The sequence below is a fragment of the Halichoerus grypus genome, chromosome 7 (assembly GCF_964656455.1).
Source record: "Halichoerus grypus chromosome 7, mHalGry1.hap1.1, whole genome shotgun sequence".
In the NCBI taxonomy this organism is placed as follows: Eukaryota; Metazoa; Chordata; class Mammalia; order Carnivora; family Phocidae; genus Halichoerus; species Halichoerus grypus.
This window is the reverse complement of record NC_135718.1, coordinates 123939215-123962371: the sequence shown is the minus strand read 5'-3', so window position 1 is coordinate 123962371 and position 23157 is coordinate 123939215. Positions and strand designations below refer to the sequence as shown.

Below are 23157 nucleotides of genomic sequence, written 5' to 3'. Positions count from 1 at the left end.
TGATGAAGGCAACATGCGCAAGCTCTGAGTTAAGCAAATTCAAGACAGAGGTGGGGTGTGAGGGCCCTGACGGAATGAGGTAGAAGAATGTATGGAGTAAGACATCAGAGGCAAACTCAGGCTGATGCATGAGCTATATGTTATTCTTTTAGACCTAATCTCAGTATATCTTACTTGAAAGAAAATACAATAGGGTCATAAGATCACATAAAATTAAAATTACACAAAGTAGCAAAAGTGTGTTCTAGGGTTCATACCTGTCAATTAGTAAAAATTCACCCCTCCTATTGATTTACATTTTCTTCCTTCGTTAAGATAAGTCGTACTTAAAAAAAAATGTTATTGAGACTTTTTGGGAGATCAGAGGCAAACTTTCTACTCTTTCTGTAGTGGGAATGCAGTAGCAGTGAAGTTTCACTTAACTTCTTTCTGACGCGGTATGTCCAAATCCTAAACTGCTTTATGTATAGATTGAAGACCAATACACACCAGGGGTATGGTTCTTGGTCTGCCATTGTTTTTAGAAATCCTATTCTTTTTTCCCCCCTGTGAAAATATTCCAAATGATGTAAAACCCTTTTGTAGAACATAACTGGGACTAAGAACTTTAGAACTTTAAGATTTCTATCAAAAGATTGACAATAAAACTAATAATACATTATTTTAAACAAGCAGTTTGGAGGTAGAACAATGGAAAGGTTGTATTTAAAATTTGGTGCCATGTTAGAAACCAAATTGCATTCTTTATGCCAACTCATCATGCTTTATATACTACATATATACCATAATACTCTACTGTAATATAGTATATGCATTTAAAACATGAAACATAAAAGTATATGTATTCTGGAAAATTTTCCCAAGTATATATATAGGACAACACATTTCATATATCCATCCTTTTCATATATGTTTTGAAAATATAGAAACAGAAAAGGAAATATATTCTCTTTTCTTCAGTCACTGCAGCTCAGTTGAAACAGAATGCTGTTGCAATAAATCTGAGGTCTTTCTATTCTCTGGTTCCATTCCATTATTTTAGTGCGATGTTTTCCAAGGTGATATATGTATCACTTAAAGTCTGGAGCAGTTAAGTGAAAATATTGAGTTAATTTGAAGAAAAATAATGTTATTTTGTTCATTTAACAAACACTTATTGACAACCTCCTATATGTTTGGCACGATTCTAAGTGCAAAGAGTAATGTGAGAAACCAAATAGGAAATTTCCTTCCCTTTTGAAATCTATATTCTAGTGAGGAAAGGGATAATGAACAAGTAAACAAATACATATACAACAAAACATGAAGGAATCATAAGAGATATGAAGAAAAATAAAGCTAGGTAAGACGATACTTGGGTTGGAAACTGAGTGAAGTGATGAAGGCAACATGCGCAAGCTCTGAGTTAAGCAAATTCAAGACAGAGGTGGGGTGTGAGGGCCCTGACGGAATGAGGTAGAAGAATGTATGGAGTAAGACATCAGAGGCAAATTGAGGACAACACTTTACAGGATTTATCACACTATGAAAGGAAGCGAAAAATGGGATGGTAGCTGGTGGGGATAAGGGGTGGTCAAAGGAAATTTTTTGTAATGAGGAAATGTGGCAGTGTGTTTATACATTGATGGAAAAGGTAATGATGCTGAAGAGAGAAAAATTTTAGAAGCAAAATCTTCAAATAAAGGGGGGAGATTAGAATTCAGTGCAAACATGAAGATTTGTTATTACGATTAGACTGCATTATTTGAAGTAGGAGAGAAGAGAAAATGTAAATAATAGTGTGGTTAGTATGTAGACATGTCAAGACTGTCAAATAGTATTCAAATTTACTAACTTTTGGAAAACTGTGGTCTTTAGTACTGAAGATGGGCAAGGAAACATTTCAGATTGAGGAAAATACTCGGAAAACAACAGAATGCCCAATGTGTTTGCCTTTTTGTACTTAAGGTTGTAAAATCATCACATACACACAAAATTTTTTTATCTGCCTATCAAGCAGATGTTTTATCCCTATTTAGAGAGAAAGCTTTTGATTACAGAGATCATGTGAACTGCCCGAGCCTTCATAGTTAACATAAGTCCATGAGCTCACACTAGCACTTGACTCTGTATTCCAATAATGAGGAAAGGAAAGCCAAATATTACTTGGTTAATTTCTTCAGAAATTAGCTTTAAATAATCAAAGATCTAGGTCTGGTGTTGTTCTGACCTCCATTCCCCACCACACCTCCACCCCCACGGAAACCCAGGGACAGGATGAGGCATGAAGCCAATCTGGATATTATTATTATATTAGGTTTATTGTACTGCTCAACTCGGGGCAGAGAGCCACAGGTTCCTTTGGGAAGCAGGTTTTGTCTGAATTCTTTTTCTGGGCTGCCTTGTGGAACTGCAATACCCAACTTAATTGGATGGGTGACAACCTTAAACTCCACCTACATTCATATCCTCGAGGCACCTCCTGGCACTGGGCTCTGGGAGGACACGGGCTGAGCTCACACCACCGGACTTGCTCGCATGCTTTCCCAGCTGTGTTCGCAGGGCAGGAACATGAGAAGTCATCCCACAGGGAATAGCACACACCTCCGTTGTGACAGGGGTTGGACTGAGCAGAAAAGAAAGCAAAGGCATAAAAAACACTGGCAACTAACTGCGGAAATAGTAAAGGCAAGACCCCATAACTGCTATTTTTAAATGCTAATTTTCTACATATTTACACTTTGAACTTTTTATATCCATTGGTTAACAAATGGAAAAAAACTTACTGCTACCGTTGCCAACTCTTCTCTAAAAGAGAAATGGGGAGAAAGAAACAAAAAGAAAGAGATGAAATAAGAAAGAGAAAATAGATAAAGCCAATTTTCTACAACACAAGGAGGATTTTAAAAGGTGTAATAACATTCTCTGGAGGGGCGCCTGGGTGGCTCAGTCGGTTAAGCATCTGCCTTCAGCTTAGGTCATGATCCCAGGGTCCTGGGATCAAGCCCCACATCGGGCTCCCTGCTTGGCAGGAAGCCTGCTTCTCCCGCTCCCCCTGCTTGTGTTCCCTCTCATGCTGTCTCTCTCTCTGTCAAATAAATAAATAAAATCTTAAAAAAAAAAAAAAAACATTCTCTGGAATTTCCAAGTTACCAGGCACTTTCAATCACACCAATTACCATTTGAGGTAGAGGTTATTACTCTTGTTTGCACTAATGAGGGCAGAGGGCCCTCCTGTTACCCAAGATCCTAATAAAAAGGCAAACGTTGAAGCTTGGTACCTACATCCTCTGGGTCCAGATACAGTGACCTCTTCAGTTGCCCTGCCTCTCAGTCAGAGACATACTATTATTATCTGAGTTCTTAAAAGGTTTCTCTCAAAATATCCAAAATGAAAGTATTTAAAAGGGAATTTCTGAGAGCTGAGATGGTATTGATCTCAGTCCCACTGTTAAGATGTGATTTAGGTGAGTTACATAACCTTCCTAAACTTCAATTTCCTTATCTGTAAATGACATAAATGGGTAATAACAATGCCTGTTGTACATAGCAGTCCTTCAACAGAATTAAATGGATTCATCTATGTAAAGTAGTGTCTGCCACATTGGCAGTCCTCCTCAAGTTATGTCAACATGATTCATTTTTGTACATTTAGAAGCAAGCCCAGTGCATGTCAATAGTCAGAGTTCAATAAATGTTCAACAGATATAAATGTGTTTCCTTTCAAAGGTCATGCAGAGCTGACAAATTCACATATTTAAATAGTTTTTGGAAGAGCATACAAAATACATAAAGTAAAACGTAGCCTCAGGGAAAATATATTTCAGAGAATTTTAAATCCAACTACCAGAAGAAAGTTACCACTCAGGGTTTTTTGTTGTTGTTGACTTCATAGTCAAAAACAACGGTAGTTGGGCATTTAATATAAATGATATGATGATCTCTTCCAAAATGAATTAATTCAGTTAAACCTCTGGGATGCCATTAAGAGTTTGGGGATTAAAATACTATTATTCTTGAGCAATTTGTTTGTTGTGGCAGTAGAAGCATGTGGCTGGAGTTATCTTGGATGATTAAATAGACCATGATGCCACCAAGATCAAGGCCATTTTTTTATGGCTCCATATAAATCCCCCAGTCTTGCTGCAAAAATATTGATGAAGTGTTATTCTATGGCTGGTGGGTCAGTAACATTATCTTCACATACAAAGAATGGCTATAACAAATTATTTAATGAAACAACAGTTTAGCATACAATATAGACATAGTTGGTGTGAATAATCCTACCTTGCACGTGTTGTCTCCAGGACAGCCGTGGGTCACGTTGACAAGAACTGGATTGTGGGATGCATTGTTTGTTGAATTTGGGAAGAATTCCAGATTTTGGTTGTTTAATCTTATATCTTGGATACAGCCTTTAAAGAAGCCACCATTAGCTTCCGTCTCTGGTCTGTCAGGAAGGCCACCGATGTAGATGACATCTCCTTTTTGGATTTTCCATGTAGGGACAGAAATAAATCCTAGGTTTTGTGAAGACTGATACAGTTCAATTTTATTTGGCTTGAATTTCAAAGATATTAAGTGGACATTTCCATCACTGAGAATGAACTGTACTGCTAACTTGGAAGAACCTGGATGCAGCATTGTTAGTCTGCCATACTCTAGCCAAACACGGATGTATTGATAAGTGCTGTTTTCCAAAGCTAGGAGTAAGCCTGATGGTCGATGTGTTCGAACAAACATAGAGATGGTAAAGTTCTCTCCATAACTCTTGTCAAGATAAAAAGCAGCATATCCAGTGGAGTCATCCTGGCCAAATCTGCCTGCCACATATTCTTCAGTGTCAAAATAGAGCAGGAGAAACAAAGAAGAAACATTTTAAGACTCACAAGTAAGAAGGGCCAGAAGATGAACACACACACACACCCATATATATTTTTTTAAAGTTTAGAACAGGCTTATTCAATAGAATGACAATTTGGCCTCATTTCTCAAAACTTCTGAGTTTACTGAAATTTACTCAGTTTACTGACTTTTCTGAAAATAACTACATTTTGGTTTATAGTTTATAGTTGAGGCCCATTGATCACAAAACGGAAAGAGAAAAGATCTCTGTGCTGATAAACTTAAGATTTACCTCTCCTTCACTGCCCTAAAACGCTGGGGTTTAATGGTGGAATATCAGACACTACTGTCCTCCAACTTAGTGGAAGACATTTGAGGAATAAGATCTCTTACTGTAACATCTCAAAGCAGACTGTTCAGGCATCTGTCATCTTTGCTATTTGAGGACACGCTGAAGCAAATGTCATTACATCTAATCATTCTTTCTAAAGGACAGAAATCAAGAATTAGATTCGCAAATCCTCTTTGGGGATGATACTCCAAATAATAATAATAAAAGGCAAGGGAGTTGAACAAAGAAAGAAGAATCTTCCTTCTGTGGTCCTGGTTGGGAGAGGCATGGGAGACAGACAAATAGAAGGAGGGAGGCAAAGATGAGCATTGAACTCACCCAGAATTTCCTGTTTAAAGAAGCTAGTAATGCACTAATCTGGCAATACTATCGGGGTACATCAACTCAAGAAAACTCTCGAGATGTATAAAAATGAACCCTTACCTTCCAAAATATTGATGATATTGTAGGAACTAAAGTTCCTGTCTTTTTTTTTTTTTTTTTTTTTGAGAGAGAGAGTGACTGGGGGTAGGGTGGGCAGAGGGAGAGGGAGAGAGAGAGAATCTTACTGATGCAGGCTCCACGCCCAGTGCAGAGCCTGACACGGGGCTTGATCTCACAACCCCAAGATCAGGACCACAAGATCATGACCTGAACTGAAATCAAGAGTCAGATGCTTAACCAACTGAGCCACCCAGGTGCCCCTAAAGTTCCTGTCTTCTTAAAGCTTATATTCTAGTTGGTGGATGCAGACCAGACACAGATAAAGAAACAAACTATATAGCATGTCAGGTGGTGATAAGTCTTTAGGTATAGAATAAATCAGGTAGGGAAAGGGAATAGGGAGGGCTGGGGGTAGAAGTAGAGTTGCGATTTTTTAATAAAGTAGTGAGAGAAGTACTCTCTGAGAAGATAACATTTGAATGAGAACTGAAAGAAGGTAGAGATATTGTTGCAGAAATTTAAGAGAGAAGGGATGGTGGCTTGGATCCGTGGTAACGGAGGAGGTGATGAGAAATAGTCAGATTTTGGAAATATTTTGAAGGAAATACCATGAAGAACCTACATGATTTTCTAGGGCAAGTATTTCCATTTGCAGAGACTGAAAAGAAAACAAGAGGAACAGATCTGGTGGGAAAGTGAGAGTCCACATTAAATTTGGATGGAACTGTCTAGATTTGAGATGCACCCATCAAGGTGGAACTGTCTAGTAAACAGCTACAGAGGTGCAGAGGAGACATTCTGGGGTAGCTATAATTATTTTGGATTTGTCAGTGTAATTAATGCTATTTAAAGCCACAAGACTGGATGAGATCATCAAGACAGTGAGTATACACAGAGAAAAGAACAGGTCCAAGAACTGAGTCCTTAAGCACCAAACATTTGGATCTGGAGGTAAAGGAGATGACAAAAGAGCAGCTTAAGTAAGATAGGAGGAGAACCAAGGGAGAGTGATGTCCCATAAGCCTAGCGAGGAAAGAGTTTGTCAGGAAGAGGGAGTGGTTAACTGTGTTTACTGTTGCTGCAATGGGTATCACATCAAGAGAGGTGCAGTAAGATAAGGACTAAAAATGGACCATTGAACTCTGTAATCTAGAGATCACTGATGAATGTGATGAGAGAGGTCTTGAAGAGATGGCTATCTTCAAGTTTTTACATCCCAATGCTAACCAGAAACCAGACAGATTTTACCATATTTCATTGTGTTTAAATATCGTCATGGTCCAGTTGAAGTTTGGGCAAAGGTAAGACATATTTTAGTGTAGCTGAACTACAGTTAAAACTTGCTTAGGCAACCATCTGTGTTTGAAGACCTCCTGCATAAAAGGCTACATTTTCAGAATTCTGACTTGATTTTCTACAGGAATATTGCATTTTTGAATCTGCATTTGGAGACCAGCTGCTCCAGGCAACTACAAGTAGCTTTCAAAGTGTACTGTTAAATAAAATAACCCATTGGAAGAGGTTAACATCTCTGAATACACTGCAGCACTTTCATATGAGATAAAATGTTTAATAGGAAAATGTGGCTCTTGAAGCTCCTGAGGTTTGAGAATATGCACAAAATCATTCAACCTCCTGGGTGATGGGGACTCTGCTGGTCATCCTAGGATGCCTGCAGATCACTCCGTGGATCCAAATTAAAAGACAGAACACAGAGCTCTTTTAGGGGTTTTTTTGTGTGTTTTTTTGTTTTGTTTTGTTTTGTTTTCTCAGAAGCTTGAGTCTCCAGCAATCCCATTGTTCTTCAGAAATCACAAGCAAGTAGTCAGAGGAGGTGATTTACTACATGATTTTTAGAAACACCTGAAGCCATGTATGACTTGTGAACATGGGAGGAATGATTCTCAACGGTGTTGTTGGTATGTCATGAAGAGGGATGGCAAATGCAGATGAAAAATATGCTTCAAGTTCTAATGATTGGTAGAATACAACAAGGTGAAATTTACTAAGAATAAATAAAAGCTTCTTGCTTCTAAATGTACCTCATTTAGGGTGGAAGAAGCAGAATTCTATGGCACCATGAGTAAGAATGACTCAAAGTGAGCCAAGCGTAGAACGTGGTTGCCAAAAAGTCAATGTAATATTAGGCTGCAAACAGAAGAACATTGTCTAGAATGAGAGAGGTTATAGTCCTGTGTCACTCTGCATCATCAGGCACATCTAGGAACCAGATAAGCAAATTTATTCCAAAGTAAGCGACAAGCAAGCAGCTGATGAAGTGTCTGAAAGTTATGTCATATGGAAAACATTAAAAGAAACTGGATATGTTTAGCATGATAGAAGTGATGGCTTGGATGGTATAAGATACTTCAAATATTGAAGTCTTCTCAAGAAGATCCCTGTAAGATTTATATTAGTATGATTTCAAGAGTTATAATGCTGCCAATGAATGAAAGCTATAAGTAATCATATTTTATTTCAGTATAAGAAACAACCTTGGGGCAGTTTCTGGCAAGATAGAATAAATGAATTCTTCATTCCTAAAAGTGTGTAAGCAGAAGTTTGGTCACTACCCTCGGCAGGCATGATAGTTTAAAAAATACAGTAATTGGTGAAGCCCCTTCTATATCTAAGAAATTGCAATTCTAACTGGGTAAGAGTCTCAAAGTCTAGATGTATGACTGAAGAGAAAACATATGTAAATTGCCTCTGCAAATAAAAAATATTCTCTAGAAGGCAAGAGGTCTTCATTCTGAACGGTATCTTGGCAGCTCCGTGGTCTTATACACAGCCAACACAAGAAGATACATTGAGACAGTTCTGGGAACTGAGCTTTGAGAAACACTTTCCAGAACTCCCCTTATTGAGACATTTGATTATTTTTAAAAGATCAGTGTAAAAATATTGGAAATCTCCATGTCATTCATGTTTAGTCAGCCAACTAAATCCTCCATCCATCCTGCTTGTTCATTGCAATGGGTTGGGAAATACTGAGCCAAGATCAAGAACTGAAGGAAGTTTGCCTTGGTAAATGTTAGTACCTCTCCTCCCTCCTGCATGTATGTGTGCAATGATAGAAAGGCTCCCTCTTCTCTCTGCAGCTTGTAAGCCTCTTTTGTAATGAGAATAAACTCCCCAGCAAACATAATAAATAACACCAATACAGAATATTTTAGTTTTATGACTGAGGCGATATGAAAAATATAATCTTTCTTAAACTTACATTAAGAAGTTTGGGGAAAGAGAAGATTTTACAGAACTCCCTCCCTATGCAGGTCACTTTTGAAGCCAAGCATTTCCACGAGGATTGAACAGTTTCAGATAGTGCGGGGGTGGGCGAGGGGGAGGGGGATAAGGAAACTACGGGAGGTAGGGCACGTAACCAATTCAGGAACTTGGTTTAAAAACATCATAATTTTTCAAGTTGGAATAAATAAACTAAAGAAAACCAGAACCCACTGGATTGGCATCCCTTGAAACTATTTACCAGGACAGGTAGCATCACCGTGGTCAGTATTAACCTTATGGGTCGCTGCATTTGGAAACCAGTCAAAACGAGTCAGCATCTGTTTGTTATTTTGTATATGTAGTAAAAATATTGCCATGGGTCAATTAAATTTTTCTTCAAAAAGTGAACAGTGCCTCAGCATAATTTCCCCTTTTCTCCTTTAAAAAAATCACAAAACAACCTGCCATTCTATTTAAAATATTACATTGAGCTAGTAGATGCCATACCTCATTGTCAAACAGGTCCATGATTTGTAATGAATATTGTGGTTGGCAGGGGGAGACCCATGAATAGTTTCTAATAACTCTTAGCCATTCATACATGGAATAGGGTATAGGCTAAGACTGGTTTTAATTTTACTGCATATAAAGCAGAGAAGACTATTTACCAGATGTTGTCCTACTTCAAGTTGCTCTAAAATCTTAGGGTAAATTACAGCTGAACTTCAAAGCAGTCTGTTGCAATTACCTCTTAGACATTTTCAAGGCATGATAATAATAAAAAGAAACAGGTATGTATTGATCACTATCAACAGCAGTCTTTGGAACGATGTTGGAAGTTTAGGATTAAACTTTAAATTTAGGATTAAAATTAAACTTAAAAAACTTAAAATACATTTCAAACTGTGATTTGCTAGAAAAATCAGATCAATTAGTTTATGGTATCTATAAAATTTCACTGTTGTTACTATCCATGTTTTCTTTCTTTTTTTTTTCCTTAGGACACCTAGGTAGAATATCCATTTCCTTCAAAGCAGCTCTGGAAAATATACCTCTGACTAGAATCAGTGGTTTATAAAAGTGCTAAACATAAACATGATTTTGGAGCAAGTGTGAATTGCATAGAACAGAGAGCAAGGAAGTAAATATTTCCTAAGAGTCTACTATGCACAAGAGATTGTGCCAATACTTGGCATTGACTAATTTTGTGTCTAATGGTCCTTTTTTCCAAAAGATTATCTCTCTTTTAAATATGATTTACAGTACATTTCTGACACACCACAAATTGTAATAGCACTTTGTAAACACATCAAGATGAAAACTCATTTAGGTAGGAGCTATCCGCTTTTTTTTTTTTTTTACTTCTCTGCATGAATGACACCTTGGTGTCTAATGAATACACTCAAAATTAATTAATGCACATTACTAGCCTCTTTTTTTCTCGTCAGTTGGCAACCAGAAGCAGAAGTCCTGAGGGGTCATTAGTTTTACAACAGGAAAGGCAGACTGGCTGTTTTCGTTACCGTGATGCTATGAGACACAGCACTCCTGGGTGCTCCGCCTTCTCTCACCTCTCAGGCAGTTGGGGCCTTTGTAGGGCCTGTAGCAATCACATTGGTAATTAAGCCACAAGTTGCTGCAGCGTCCTCTGTTTTGACAAGGTTGTCTTTCACACCAATCCTTTCTCACACAGCCTGCCTTGACATTTAAAGAGGAGCCAGATAAAATATCCTCCGGAGTAATGTGATTCGAATCAATTTTAACGTCTCGGAGACAGCCTACAAATGAAGGTGTGGATGGTATATTATAGACGTTAAGCAGAGCAATGCCATTGCTGGTCATTCCTCCTGGCAAACCACCCAGAAAGGAGTTTTGAAAAGCGCATATTGATTGATCACTTTCAAATGGAGAAGGAGCTTTCGTGATGCATTTCTCCTTACAAGAGTTGTCCAGTAAAGTTAGGGTCACAGCCTCTGCAAACATCACCTCCACTGAATGCCATTCCCCATCGCTGGCATTGTGGGAAATGTAGAGGAGCACCTTTGACTGATGATTGACTTGGATTGATAAGTGAATGTAGCCGCTTAGCAACTCCAGCATTATAAACATGTCCCTGTTGCCTCGGAAAAATAGAAGGGCCATTGGCTGAACAGTCTGGAACCCGAGGGCTACGTTACAGACTAAGCCCTTGCCTGTAACTGGGTCACTTGTGATCCACAGGAAGCCATGGCCCTCAAAAGAAAGTGTGGTGACAAGTTCACACAATGACCCAGTATAGCCAGAGGAACATAGGCAGCTGAATCCATGCTGGCCGTTTCGGAAGTGAGGGATGCATATTCCATTATTCAGACATTGGTGATGGGTACAGCCCAGGAGAATATCAGAACAGTTCCTTCCTCCATAAAATGTTCCCGAGTGGTTATCAAATGGGCAGTGGCAAGTATAACGACCAGGCAAGTTCTCACAAGTACCACCATTTTGGCAAGGGTTTGAAGAGCATTCATCAAAGTCTTCTTCACAGTGGATTCCTGTTAAATAATAAAGAATAGGTTGAAATTGCATATATTCAGATCAGAAATGGAAGTTTCACATAATTTCCATGTATAATCAGTGGAAGTGAAGAGCTAGCTCAGGTTTAGGACCATAATGGAATAAAATGTGAATAGTTATTGAGGAAGTTAAAATCGATTAATGCAGTCACGGAAGACCCTGAATTCTTCCTCTAGAAATAAACTATTTGCCAAGTATAGGGGTTGACTCAAACTACTATTGTCAGACAAGCATCTGGAACTCAATATCGTAAAAATGATAAAAGAGAAAAAGTGATGCTTGATACAAATTATTTGGGGACTCCATTCTCTGATAGTGTATATCCTGTCCCAGGCTGCTTTTACTCTATTCTACTTGAAATTGGTGATTTTGCCTCTTACCTTATTTTTACCTCCCCAATAATCCCTAAAACCAAAGTTTGTCAGATACATAGATAATCTAGACAACCCTCACCATGGACAGCTTCTAAGATGAATGGAAGGCCCTGTTTCCTCCTTTCCATAATTCTAGTATAAACCATGAAATATATCCCATAACATGCTCTTACAGTTTTAACTTCATTTTCTTTTACTCTTTTTCCTGATTCCAAGTCTCTAATTAGAGAATTATTAAAATTCATGCAATCAAAGTAACAAGAAGAAATACAACACCTTTCAAGAGTGATGGTTATTGCTTTTCTAGTTCAAATGAACAAATAGGATGACAACAATGGACATGTGTAGAGCACTATATGGTTTCCCCAACACCTTCATCCACATAATGTATCTGTGCCTACCACAGTCTTCTGAGGTTTTCAGTGCAGATTTTCTTAGCTCTCTTTCTCAGAAGATACTGAGACCTAGAAAGACTGAAGTCTAAACTCCAACGCACTCCCACAATCGGTTTTCTAGGTTTTTAAAATCCAATCTGACACTATCCGTTCTTTAATTGACAATTTAGTGCATTTTCATTTGTTGTCATTACTCATATGTGTTCTTATTTTCCCATTTTATTCCATGCCCAAACATATGTATTAAAAGTACATAAAACATAAAAAATATAAAATATTAAGTATTAAATTTAAATTATAGAAATTTAATCAAAGGCTCCTATATTGAAGGGTTGGATCTGAATCCCAGCAAAGCTGTGAGCAGGTTACATTCACTTTTTGTGTCTTTGTTTTCTCATCTATAAGATGGTGTTAATTAATAGTCCTTACATCACAGGACTTTTAAAAGTTAGAATTAGGGGCGCCTGGGTGGCTCAGTTGGTTAAGCGACTGCCTTCGGCTCAGGTCATGATCCTGGAGTCCCGGGATCGAGTCCCACATCGAGCTCCCTGCTCAGCAGGGAGTCTGCTTCTCCCTCTGACCCTCCTCCCTCTCATGCTCTCTGTCTCTCATTCTCTCTCTCGCAAATAAATAAAAAAATCTTAAAAAAAAAAAAAAAAGTTAGAATTAATCTCACGTCTTATATGATGATCATATAACATGATCATAAGACAATTATAACATTGCTTGATTTGTAATAAATTCTCAGTAAGTGTTGGCTGTTATTAAAAAGTGATAACCAAAGGAAATACCCTCTAATGACAAAATTCAAAAAACAGTCATTGAGAGAGACTGTTTGGAAGGTGTGCGCATATGGAGTGACCCACAAATGGCATAACTTTACATAATGAGCATATTAGGCTAGAATCTCATTACTCTTCATGAGGGAAGAGAAATTGTCTGTTTTATTCACCAAAATATGTTTAAACCATAACATAGTGTCTGGCTCACATTTAACGCTTGGTAATTTTTGAATTGATTAATGATGACCTTTGTAATATGATTAAAATATTTATAATGCGTTTAATCTGATCCAATCCCAAACCTGAAGTGCTCTTCTTATGCATATTTTCAGATAAATGTATCCAATGTTAATCTTTGCCCATTGCCATTATGTATGCCATTTAGACTCTTGATAGAATCCTGTTATACTTATATTTTTACACTACTTGGATTGTTTTCACACAATCTTTCTTGATCCAAAAATATTTCAAGCTCTGTGAAAAGACTGAACATTTATTCTCTTAGTTAGAACCTCCCACAGCACCTCTACAGTGCTGAGCATATATGCATTATGAAAAGCTCATTGAGCAGGAAAAATAAAACCAAATTGAACTGATTTATTTGTTATGTAATCATCCTTATAAATAAAGAAAACTGACACAGGAATTACAGGCTATATTCTAAAGGAGTGTTCTAATGCAAATTTAATTTAACTGAATTAATGAAAAGTCCAAATTTTTGTATTGGAAGATTTTTTTCTTTTAAGATTTATGTATTTATTTGAGAGAGAGAGAGAGAGAGAGAATGAGAGTGTGCAAGTGGAGGGAGGGGCAGAGGCAGAGGGAGAGAGAGAATCCTGGAGCAGACTTTCCGCCGAGCGTGGAGCCCAGATATGGTGGGGCTCTATCCCAGGACCCTGAGATCATGACCTGAGCCGAAATCAAGAGTCAGCTGCTTAACCAACTGAGCGACCCAGGTGCCCCTGTATTGGAAGATATTTTACTTAAATTTGATTTTCACAGGATTTTGAGAACAAAAAAAGTAATCCGTAATCATTAATTAGGAGGAATATTGAACAACTCATGGGTTATAATCAAAGCAAAATACTTTTTTTTTCCTCCCACTGTGCCTTTAAATACATTTCACTGAGGGAAGACTTTTCCTTCCCCCACTCTGTTCCTCCATCTGAGTCGCCAGAGACCCGTGAGGCAGGCATTGCTTCTCCTTTGACCAGTTGCTCTCACACTGCCCCTCCCCAACCCCTTCATTCTTGGTTTACTGAGGTTCAAGCCTTCACCAACTCTCTCTGTTGGGGCTCTCTCACCTCCTGACAGAAGCCTGTTGGGCAGGATCTCTTTCACACTGACCGCTGACTGATATTCTTACCCTGAGTTCCCTATGTGGGCCTGGGGATTCATGTGCCTTTGACCTGTGGTTGGAGGGGGGCACATTTACTTCCCAGCACAACAATGGCAGCACTTCTCTCTCTCTCCCTCTTTCCTGCTGCCTTAGGTTAGATTGTAGATTCCTTAGGTAGCTAGAGAATCCAGTCTAAGTTGCCTATGCCACCCTCCCCTTCCTCAAATTTAGATGAGACTGGATTCTCCTTAAAGCAACTCGCTCTGCTTGGGGTCAGAATCCAGCTTCCAACCCTAAAACTGTGTGGTGGGGTACAACTCAGAGCACAGCAGCAAAACTCTCCAAAAAACTCTCTTTACAGACACATTGCTTCAAATTGCCTCTTAGGAACTTTCATATATACTTAAAATGCATAAACATTTCAAAGCCTGAAGCCTAGTATTTATTTTGACATTCTGCATTATAGTCTTTTTTCGCTTTGGTACCTCACAGTGACCCTATCTTAACCTCTTAGTTGAAACTTCAGTGTATTGGTTTTTCAGATTTACAAAATATCTTCTCTGTGCCCTACCCTCACAGAGGATTGCAAAGCAGAAGAGACAGACCTGTCTTCAATATGCTTACCATGATAATATTACATTATAATTACATTAGAATAACATAGCACATACTTATGAATATACAGTGTAAAGAGCAGGTTCTCAATGAATGTATGGTTAATATGTAAGGCTCAAACTCAGGGAACTTTAGAGAAGATTTACAAAGTTTTAGGGGAAAGGCATTGAATGAGAGATAATCATAAATCTGTACCTATGAAAACTCAATATTGTAAATTAAATCAATAAACGTATTGATTACATAACTACCACATATCAAGTACTGTGGATAACGTGGACTGGTCTCTGTCCTCAGTGAGTTTACTGGAGAAAAACTTGTAAAAAATTAAATGATAGTGTGAGTCAAGACAACACTGAAGAGATATCACTAAACGGTGTATGATGAATTCCAAGTAAATTGTATAAGCAATAACTCAATAATGATGAGTCTCCAGACAGAGATATCTCTTCAGGATGGCCTGGTTGAGGAAGCCTTGAAGGAAAAAGGATTTAATACAGGTTTTTAAGTGTGGATCAGTTTGACAAAAAAGTATATGGAAATAACTGAATAAACAAAAACACATCAATGGAAAAGCATAAGACACTTAGAAGTGATGGTGAATTTGTCAATCTTGTTGGCATGGAGGATTTATGAAGGAAAAATCAAGTCAGAAAGACTAAATACAGCCAGATTGGAGAAGGCCTGGGGATAACCAGTTTTTATTGTTTTGCTTTATTTATTTATGTGTTTGTTTATTTATTTTCTGAATGCAGTGGAGAAAAATGGGTAATTGTTGAATGGAAGACTAACATGGTTTCTCATAACAATCAGTGACACAGGGACTTGTCACAGTAAAATGAGAAGAAACCAGACACAATAAGACACAGAGACAGCTACTAAAATTGTCTATACCTAAGATTATTAGCGTCTGCTACAAGACATTTAATTTCTTACATTTTACGGTATTAATCTTCCACTTATCCTTGGTCAGCAAGTAGGGGCAAATGGTAGTCCTTTCTTTTCTGTTGCTTATTGTATTTTTTCTTATGATTCTTAATGTTTACACATTTGATCTTTCACAAAATAACTACCAATAACTTGATTATGTTTTCCCTTTAAGTATAAGCAGAGAAGGTAGTTTTAGATTTTACCATCATGGAAAAAACTGAAACAAAAAAAAAAGAGAGAGAGAGAAGAGAAAGCCTGTATGAAGGTCAATTGTCTAAAGAAAATAAACAGAATTAGATATTAAAAGTAGAATAATGCAGTTATTTGTAGTTTTGCTTTGTTTAAAACCAGTTCTATTAACATCTCCAGTGTAAAATAAGGTCAGACATATTCATTTGATGAACCCAGCAAACTAAAAGTGGGAAACAAGATTGTAACTTCTTTTATTGGCTATTCTACTGGCTGGCAAAGATAAGATCTGCTGTCAATCAAGATAAAGGGATTAAGGATTACCTGTGTCATTCAGTCTTCTTAATTGGGTTTTAGTTGACAATGAATTGGCTATTTATGTCCATGTACTTATAGTATGAAGTGGATTGCTTGAAGCTTACTCTTATTTTGTTTATGTGAAGGCAGTTTATTTAATTAAATAAAAACTGCCACTTTATTTTATTTTTCTAAAGTTCTTTTAGTTTAGTGCCTGGTTCTATGATAAGACTGTATTTCAAAAATAACCATGATAGGGAAAATTTTTACTATCTGGTATATCCCATATTTTCATCAGAATATATAATATTAATGGATCAAAAAGATATAGAGTTTGTTTAATACAAATTATCATCAGCTATTAAAATGACTTTTGCTTCCATTTTCACTTTTTTGAAAGTCATAGTTAATAAAATTATTATTTTTAATATCTAATAAAATTATTTCTACAAAAACTTGTATACAAATGAGTTTCATCATTCTCTATTTTAATTGATTAAATATTTTTTATTTTAATAAATAGAAATCCAAAAAAATTAAATATAAAGACCAAGGACTCAATACATAAATATTTCCTTTACTCATTGCTTTGGGTGACTTTATTTCACTCAAAAGTTCAAATCTTCACTTGATAGTAATATTTATTATATCATTAACATAAATTGTTAAATAAACATCTTAAAAACTCTAACAATGGTATCAGTTAGCTTATATAAGTAATAAAAAAGAGAGTTACCTATGAGCATTGCCATTAAAATGTGAAAACCTTGTGTCTTGGATCCAAACATTTTTCTGTAGAAAAAGAGATCCATCCAAACACCTAATGGGTTGACAGAGCCAGTTTCTGATGATTTCATACCATTTTCAAAAGTGGGGGCTTCTTTTTCAATGTCACCTTCTTTCTCTCAGGTAAAGAGTGTGAGGACTTAGTCTTGCCTCATTCCCCTCCCAGGCTGGGTCAGTGGGGCTTAGCGTAAGACCCATTTGTGCTGCTTACCAAGCAGACTTATTATATTTTTAGATACTCTTTCTACTTAACACATGGTACCTCCCCTTTTTAAGTCAAACTAGTGAATGTTAATATGGTCCTACACTGAACATCGACACTATTATCACGGAAAAATGAGTTTTGGGGAATCTAGAGATTGGTGTTTCTGGTAACTTCTGTTATGGAAAATTAGAGCCTGATTTTATTTTTCTTCACACCAGTGGGAATGCTGGTGGGTTTTTTGGTTTTGTTTTAATTTTTTTTTCTATTTTGCTTTTGAATGAGTAGTTAAGAAATTCATGGAAACTTCAAATCTATTGAATATCTATGCAGGGAATGAAAACGAGAAATTAAGAAAACAGCAGGAGACTTCACTGAGTCTAATCTTCATTAGACTTCATTGGACTTCCCTGAGATAGTGCCAAGAGTTAATTATGTGGTGCTCTCAGACTTAAGCGCCACTCTCTATGAAAGAATAACTATTTTCTATTAGTCTTAAATATAATTGTATTTCATTTTATAGAGCAGGATACTTTGACTAGGTAAGGTGTTTGGGACATACTTAGGGTAATGGGTGGTTGACCTTTTTTTTTTTTTTTTTTTTTTACATTTTCTGAGAGGGGGACCTGAAGACCTACAGAGAGAGGTTTCACCTGGGCGATATAGGCTGGGAGGTCACTGAGTCCCATAGACTACCATGGTGCCTGAAATTCTAACTGTTAGAACAATTTCTTTAGGCTGAGATCTTAACTCTTGGGAGCCTTGGTAAAGATGAAAGTATTACCTGAGAGGGGTGGTAACTGTATCATGAGGCAGTCATTGGTGCTTTATCATGGACTAGTATCTGAGCTTCAAAATCTGCCATGGAACTGACATCAGATAAGTTGTGAAGGAAACCAGGTGATAAGACAGAAAAGATGTAAAGCAAAAGACATTGTAACAGTGTATTTTTTTCATTCATTTATTACTCATTCACCCTTTTAACAGGTGCTGGAGCTAGAGATATGATGATGAGTGAAACCAGACATAGTCCTGCTTCATGGGGCATACAGTTTAGCCAAGTATACAACAGTAGGGAATGTTCGGCAGGCAGGGACCTTGGAAACTGAAGGAAGATGTTAATCCACTGGGGCTAGCTGGTGAGGGTGGGGTGGGGAGGACAGGCAACATATTCAGAGTTCTTATTAATGGATCATCTTGGAGAGAGTTTCTAGCAGTCTTCAGGGATCCAGAATGAAGTAGAATAAACATTGACTAAAGATCAAACAAAAATGTGTTTTAAATCCCAGCTTTAATACTTATGAGGCTATGAGACCTTGGGCAAATAGCTAATTTCTTTAAGCTGAAGTTTCTTCATCTATGAAGTGGACATAGTAAAGCATATTAAACAGTTATTTTTGTGTATGCAAAATGAGAATTATAAATTCTTCGAGGATAGTAGTCATTCAAAATCATTTCAACAGGTTTTTTTTGTTTTTTGTTTTTTGGGGGAGTGAATGTGAATACAAATTACTTGGATAAAAATATAAAAGGCATACTTACCAAATTTGTAGGCAACATGAACTTGCTAAAGATCACGAAGACTCGAATCAAAAATAATGCTTACCTACCCAGCAGTATTTTCCCCAACACATCTTCCCCACCTTCCTTATGGGCAGAACATACCTCCCGCCCAAAAGGACGCACGTGACAAATACAGTTTTTCACACCCTCCTCCACAAGTGGGGTCACAGGCAAGTGATCTAATCCTGGTCAATAGGACCTGAGAGGAGTTCTGCTAGGGGGAATCTGAGAAAGGCTTTCATTCCTAATATAAAAAAGATATGCACCTTTAGCCTGATATTGTCTTACATAGATGTGTTCCTGGAACTGCATTAGCCATGCTACAGCCCTAGGGGGTTAAGTCTAAAAATCATGTAAGATACTGAGAATGGGATCCTTGTTAAGTCAGATTTCTTTGTGACCCAAAGCAACCTAACTAATGATGTTACAATTATCAGGATCAAGAAAGGTCTTTATAGGCCTAAATGATGCACTCTAAAAGGAACTTTATCAAAGAAAAAAATGTAAATTTGTACATTTTGTCCTTAAATTTTATTAAAACTTAGAGAGAGTGCATAAAAACTGGGTAGGGCATGAGGGCATGAATTAGAAAAAAATGGTAGGATGTACATCCTGGAAATGTACATTACAGTTAGAAACAGATGTATACCCAGCACCATGGATAGAGCTAAATAACATGATGCCAAATGAAAAAAAGGAAGAAAGAAAACGGGACCTTTAACACAATATATATGTATTAACAAAACAAGAATTTATATGAATACATGCAGAATGAAGCTTATATATACAATATATTACTGAGATTTCCAAAAGGAGAAGAGAAAAAATGAATGGGGGATGAAGGAAATGAATAGAATAGAATAGAAAAGAATAGGATGGAAATAAAACAGTTAAGCCAAGATTCTCATGTGAACTAAATAGGACAGTTTTCTGTAAACTGAGAAGGCTTAACTCTTTTCATTTGAGATTAAACAACTACAAAATTAGATGGAGGAGACATAGTTTATCAGTTGAAGGCAGAGCAGTTTCAATTGATAATAAATTTAATAACAATCAATGATAATTAGTATTAACATTATGAAATGTAGTTTATGGTTTACTTTCATATATATTATCCCAATTTATCTTTGAAGTATGGATCCATGGTGATATAGCTTCCAAAATTTTATGTGGCTCTGGGGCTGTCACAGTGAATGACAATATCTAGGGTAAAGTAAATGGTAATCCCTCTGGAATTCTAGTTTTCTCTAGTTATCTCAAAATATTCATATTAAGTTTTGAGTCCTTCAAGAGGACAAGATGCACACTCCAATAAAGAAAGCTAATAGAATAGTAAATTTACTTGAAATCATGTCATTAGAGAAATTCTTGAAGAAGACGAAGATGTTTCACTTGGAGAAAAGCAAATACCAGGGCACATCAGAGGGGTCTTCATGTAGCTGAAAGCCCATCCCATGACATTTTATGTTTTATTTGCTTCCACCAGGGAAAATGGTCACCAGTTGGTAAGATGCCATAGAATTTTACATTTATGCTCACTTTACAGAATCTTCTAGTAGTTGATGTTGATCAAGCATAGAATCAGCTGTCTTAGGAGACAGGAAGTTTCCTGACATTGAAGATGTACAAAATCAGAAAGGGTGTTTTCAACGAAATTTAAGAACTGGTGGGGGTGTAGAGTTCAATGGCCTCTAATGATTCTTCTAGTCCTGAGATTCAATCCTCACTTCTAAGTAAAGAATATGCTACATGCATCATTTCTAAGTAGATAATGTAAGTAGAGAATTTCTAGGTGGAGAATAGGCTGAATATAGTGAGCTCTACCATCTTCATAACTTTGTCACAGTTTTAGAAATCTATAAAAAGGGGAAAGCAATAATTTCCTCAGAGGACTGCTATAAGGCTTAAATGAGACAACCATTCAAAGCATGTCCTTCTCGGTCACTGTCGGTGCTTATGGAACACATCTTATCTTGCCATAATTCCCTACCTCCGTTTTTTAATAAAGATTTTATTTACCCATTTGTCAGAGAGAGAGAGAGAGCACAAGCAGGGGGAGCGGCAGGCAGAGGAGAAGCAGGCTCCCCGCTGAGCAAAGAGCCCAATGTGGGACTCGATCCTAGGACCCCAGGATCACGACCTGAGCTGAAGGCAGACGCTTAACTGACTGAGCCCCCCAGGTGCCCCTCCCTACCTCTATTTTTAATTGCTGAAGAGGACAGTTAGGCTTCATGACAACCCTAAAGTTTCTCTGTGTGGATTATAGTTAAATTTCATTTTTCCAGAGGTCTAAGTGATCTCAAGTATCCAGAACATAATTAAGAATCAAGATCAATTTAGGATTTATCTTAAAATCTTCTATGTTTAAAAATAGAGATTGCGAAGTTTATCCACTACTTCCTCAGGCCCTCATTCATCATTTATTGTTATTTTAGACACAACTAAAATAAGCTTGATTATCAAGTATCAGAGCTTGCAGTGAAATAGAATCAGCAAAAGAAAGGGATGGGGGAGCCACCAGGTGTATTTTCAGCAACAGGAAATGAGAGTTGAGAGCTGGATGGTGAATGTGGGCGGATGGAACTGTGCCAGGCACTGTGTTAAGGGCTTCATCTGTGTGGCCATGTAAACACTTCCATAAATGATGAAAACTATGTTGCCACCTTCATTTCACAGATGATGAAACTGAGCCAAGTTGTGAGTGGTGCCCCGGTCTCTTTAACTCCTGAGATGAGCCACCAGTTTTTTTTCCCCTACAATATGCTGCCTCCAAGGAAAACTATATCATGAGCTGGCATAAAATAATATTAAAAAGTACAGCAGTTTGGAGATATTGAAAATAGGAGGAAATTGATACCTATCTCAAGGCCTCATTGCAAAACAGCATAAGGCGATGACAGGAGTTAATAAAGTAAGTCATCAATTAAATACAAATTGCATGCAATACTTTTTTTAATTCAGAAATGCAAGAAAATTGGCAACATAGTTCTGAAGTACTTTAAAACAAAATGATGAAAAGAAAACAAATTTTCCCATGAAAATTATAAAAATGTGTTATGCAAAAGCTCTTTTATGTGGGTCACTCCCAAGATGAATGATACCAGGAAAATGTGGTACAGTTGGTGATTTATTTTGTTTATTAAGATTGTGTGTGTGTGCAACATACACAAAGCAAAGGATTGTTTCTTCAGTATCCATTCCTGTGTTCTATTTTGTTATTACGCTGCTTTAAAGTTATGATTCAAGAGACTCACACACACACACTCTAGACCTGACATTTGTTCAGAACCATACGGTAGCTTAGATAAAAAAAAAAAAACAAAAAACTCTGAGCCCAGAGGAAGATTTGATTCAGTCTATTGTGTGGAAAGTATTCTGAGATCTTCAAACGAAAGACAAAATAGCTACCACAAAGCTTTGCATTTCAGTTCTACGTTTTACTTGATTTTGCACTTCAGAAGTCACACTTTGAAGCTCAGTGGATATAGGTAAGTGATTTTTAGTTTTTCTGGGTTTTTTTTCTTTTTCTTTCCTTTTTCTTTCTTTTTTTTTTTTTTTTTTTTTTTACGGACTAACAAGTAGAAAATACAGCATGGCACAGGCTCACTCTTGTTGTCTTTACTTTGAAAAGTAATTTCATTGAAACTCAATCCAGTTCAACCAGAGCTATCCTAATTGGCTTTGATCAGTAAATCATCAGAAATGGCTCTGCTCTTGCTTGGTCCTTTTTTCCCTCTTCTTGTCAAAAGTGAATGATTAAACACTGGAGTTACGGTGAATTACAAAAACCTGCTTTGTATTGGGTTGGATGTGTTGCGAGTCCATGTAATGTTTGTTTTCTCTCTGCCATGGTAAGAATTGGCTTTACCTTCTTTAGTAGTGCTGACTGTCATTTCTCACAAATTTATTAATATTTTTGCTCTGCACAGCCCCAAAAATAATGTCAAAGGCCAAGTAAATTGCTGACCTGGTGAGGCCTGGCATTCAAGGCTCTGGACAATCTGGCTTTTATTTATCCCCCTTCCGCGCCCCCCTCCCCCCACCAGCATTACTTTCCCCACTGTTCACTACATAAAGGGTCTGTATTAAAACATTTTTAGGAGAGTAAAAATTAAAGGACTTTCAAAGCTCTCTCCGTCTCTTGACTTATTCAAAACCCAACTTTGTTTCACGGTTCAGCTTGGTGGGCACTTACCCTGTGGAATGTCTTCCCTCCTAACTCAGACATTGTCTGGCTTCAAACATCTGAGGCTTGTCTATCTGGAACTCAGTGTAGGTTACATTGTATTGTGATTTACTGTTTTGTAT

At 37.2% G+C, this 23157-nt stretch overlaps 1 protein-coding gene across 1 annotated transcript in view; it reads right to left on the bottom strand.

The window, feature by feature from the left end:
• CRB1 (crumbs cell polarity complex component 1) overlaps window positions 1–23157 on the bottom strand; it is a 214447-nt gene that overhangs the window by 42453 nt on the left and 148837 nt on the right. Inside the window, exons 6-8 of the mRNA XM_036109066.2 lie at window positions 10399–11355; window positions 4267–4814; window positions 2440–2605 (exon numbers count right to left, since the gene is read on the bottom strand). Coding sequence (XP_035964959.1) covers window positions 2440–2605; window positions 4267–4814; window positions 10399–11355 — 1671 coding nt within the window. The remainder of the gene's footprint in view (window positions 1–2439; window positions 2606–4266; window positions 4815–10398; window positions 11356–23157) is intronic.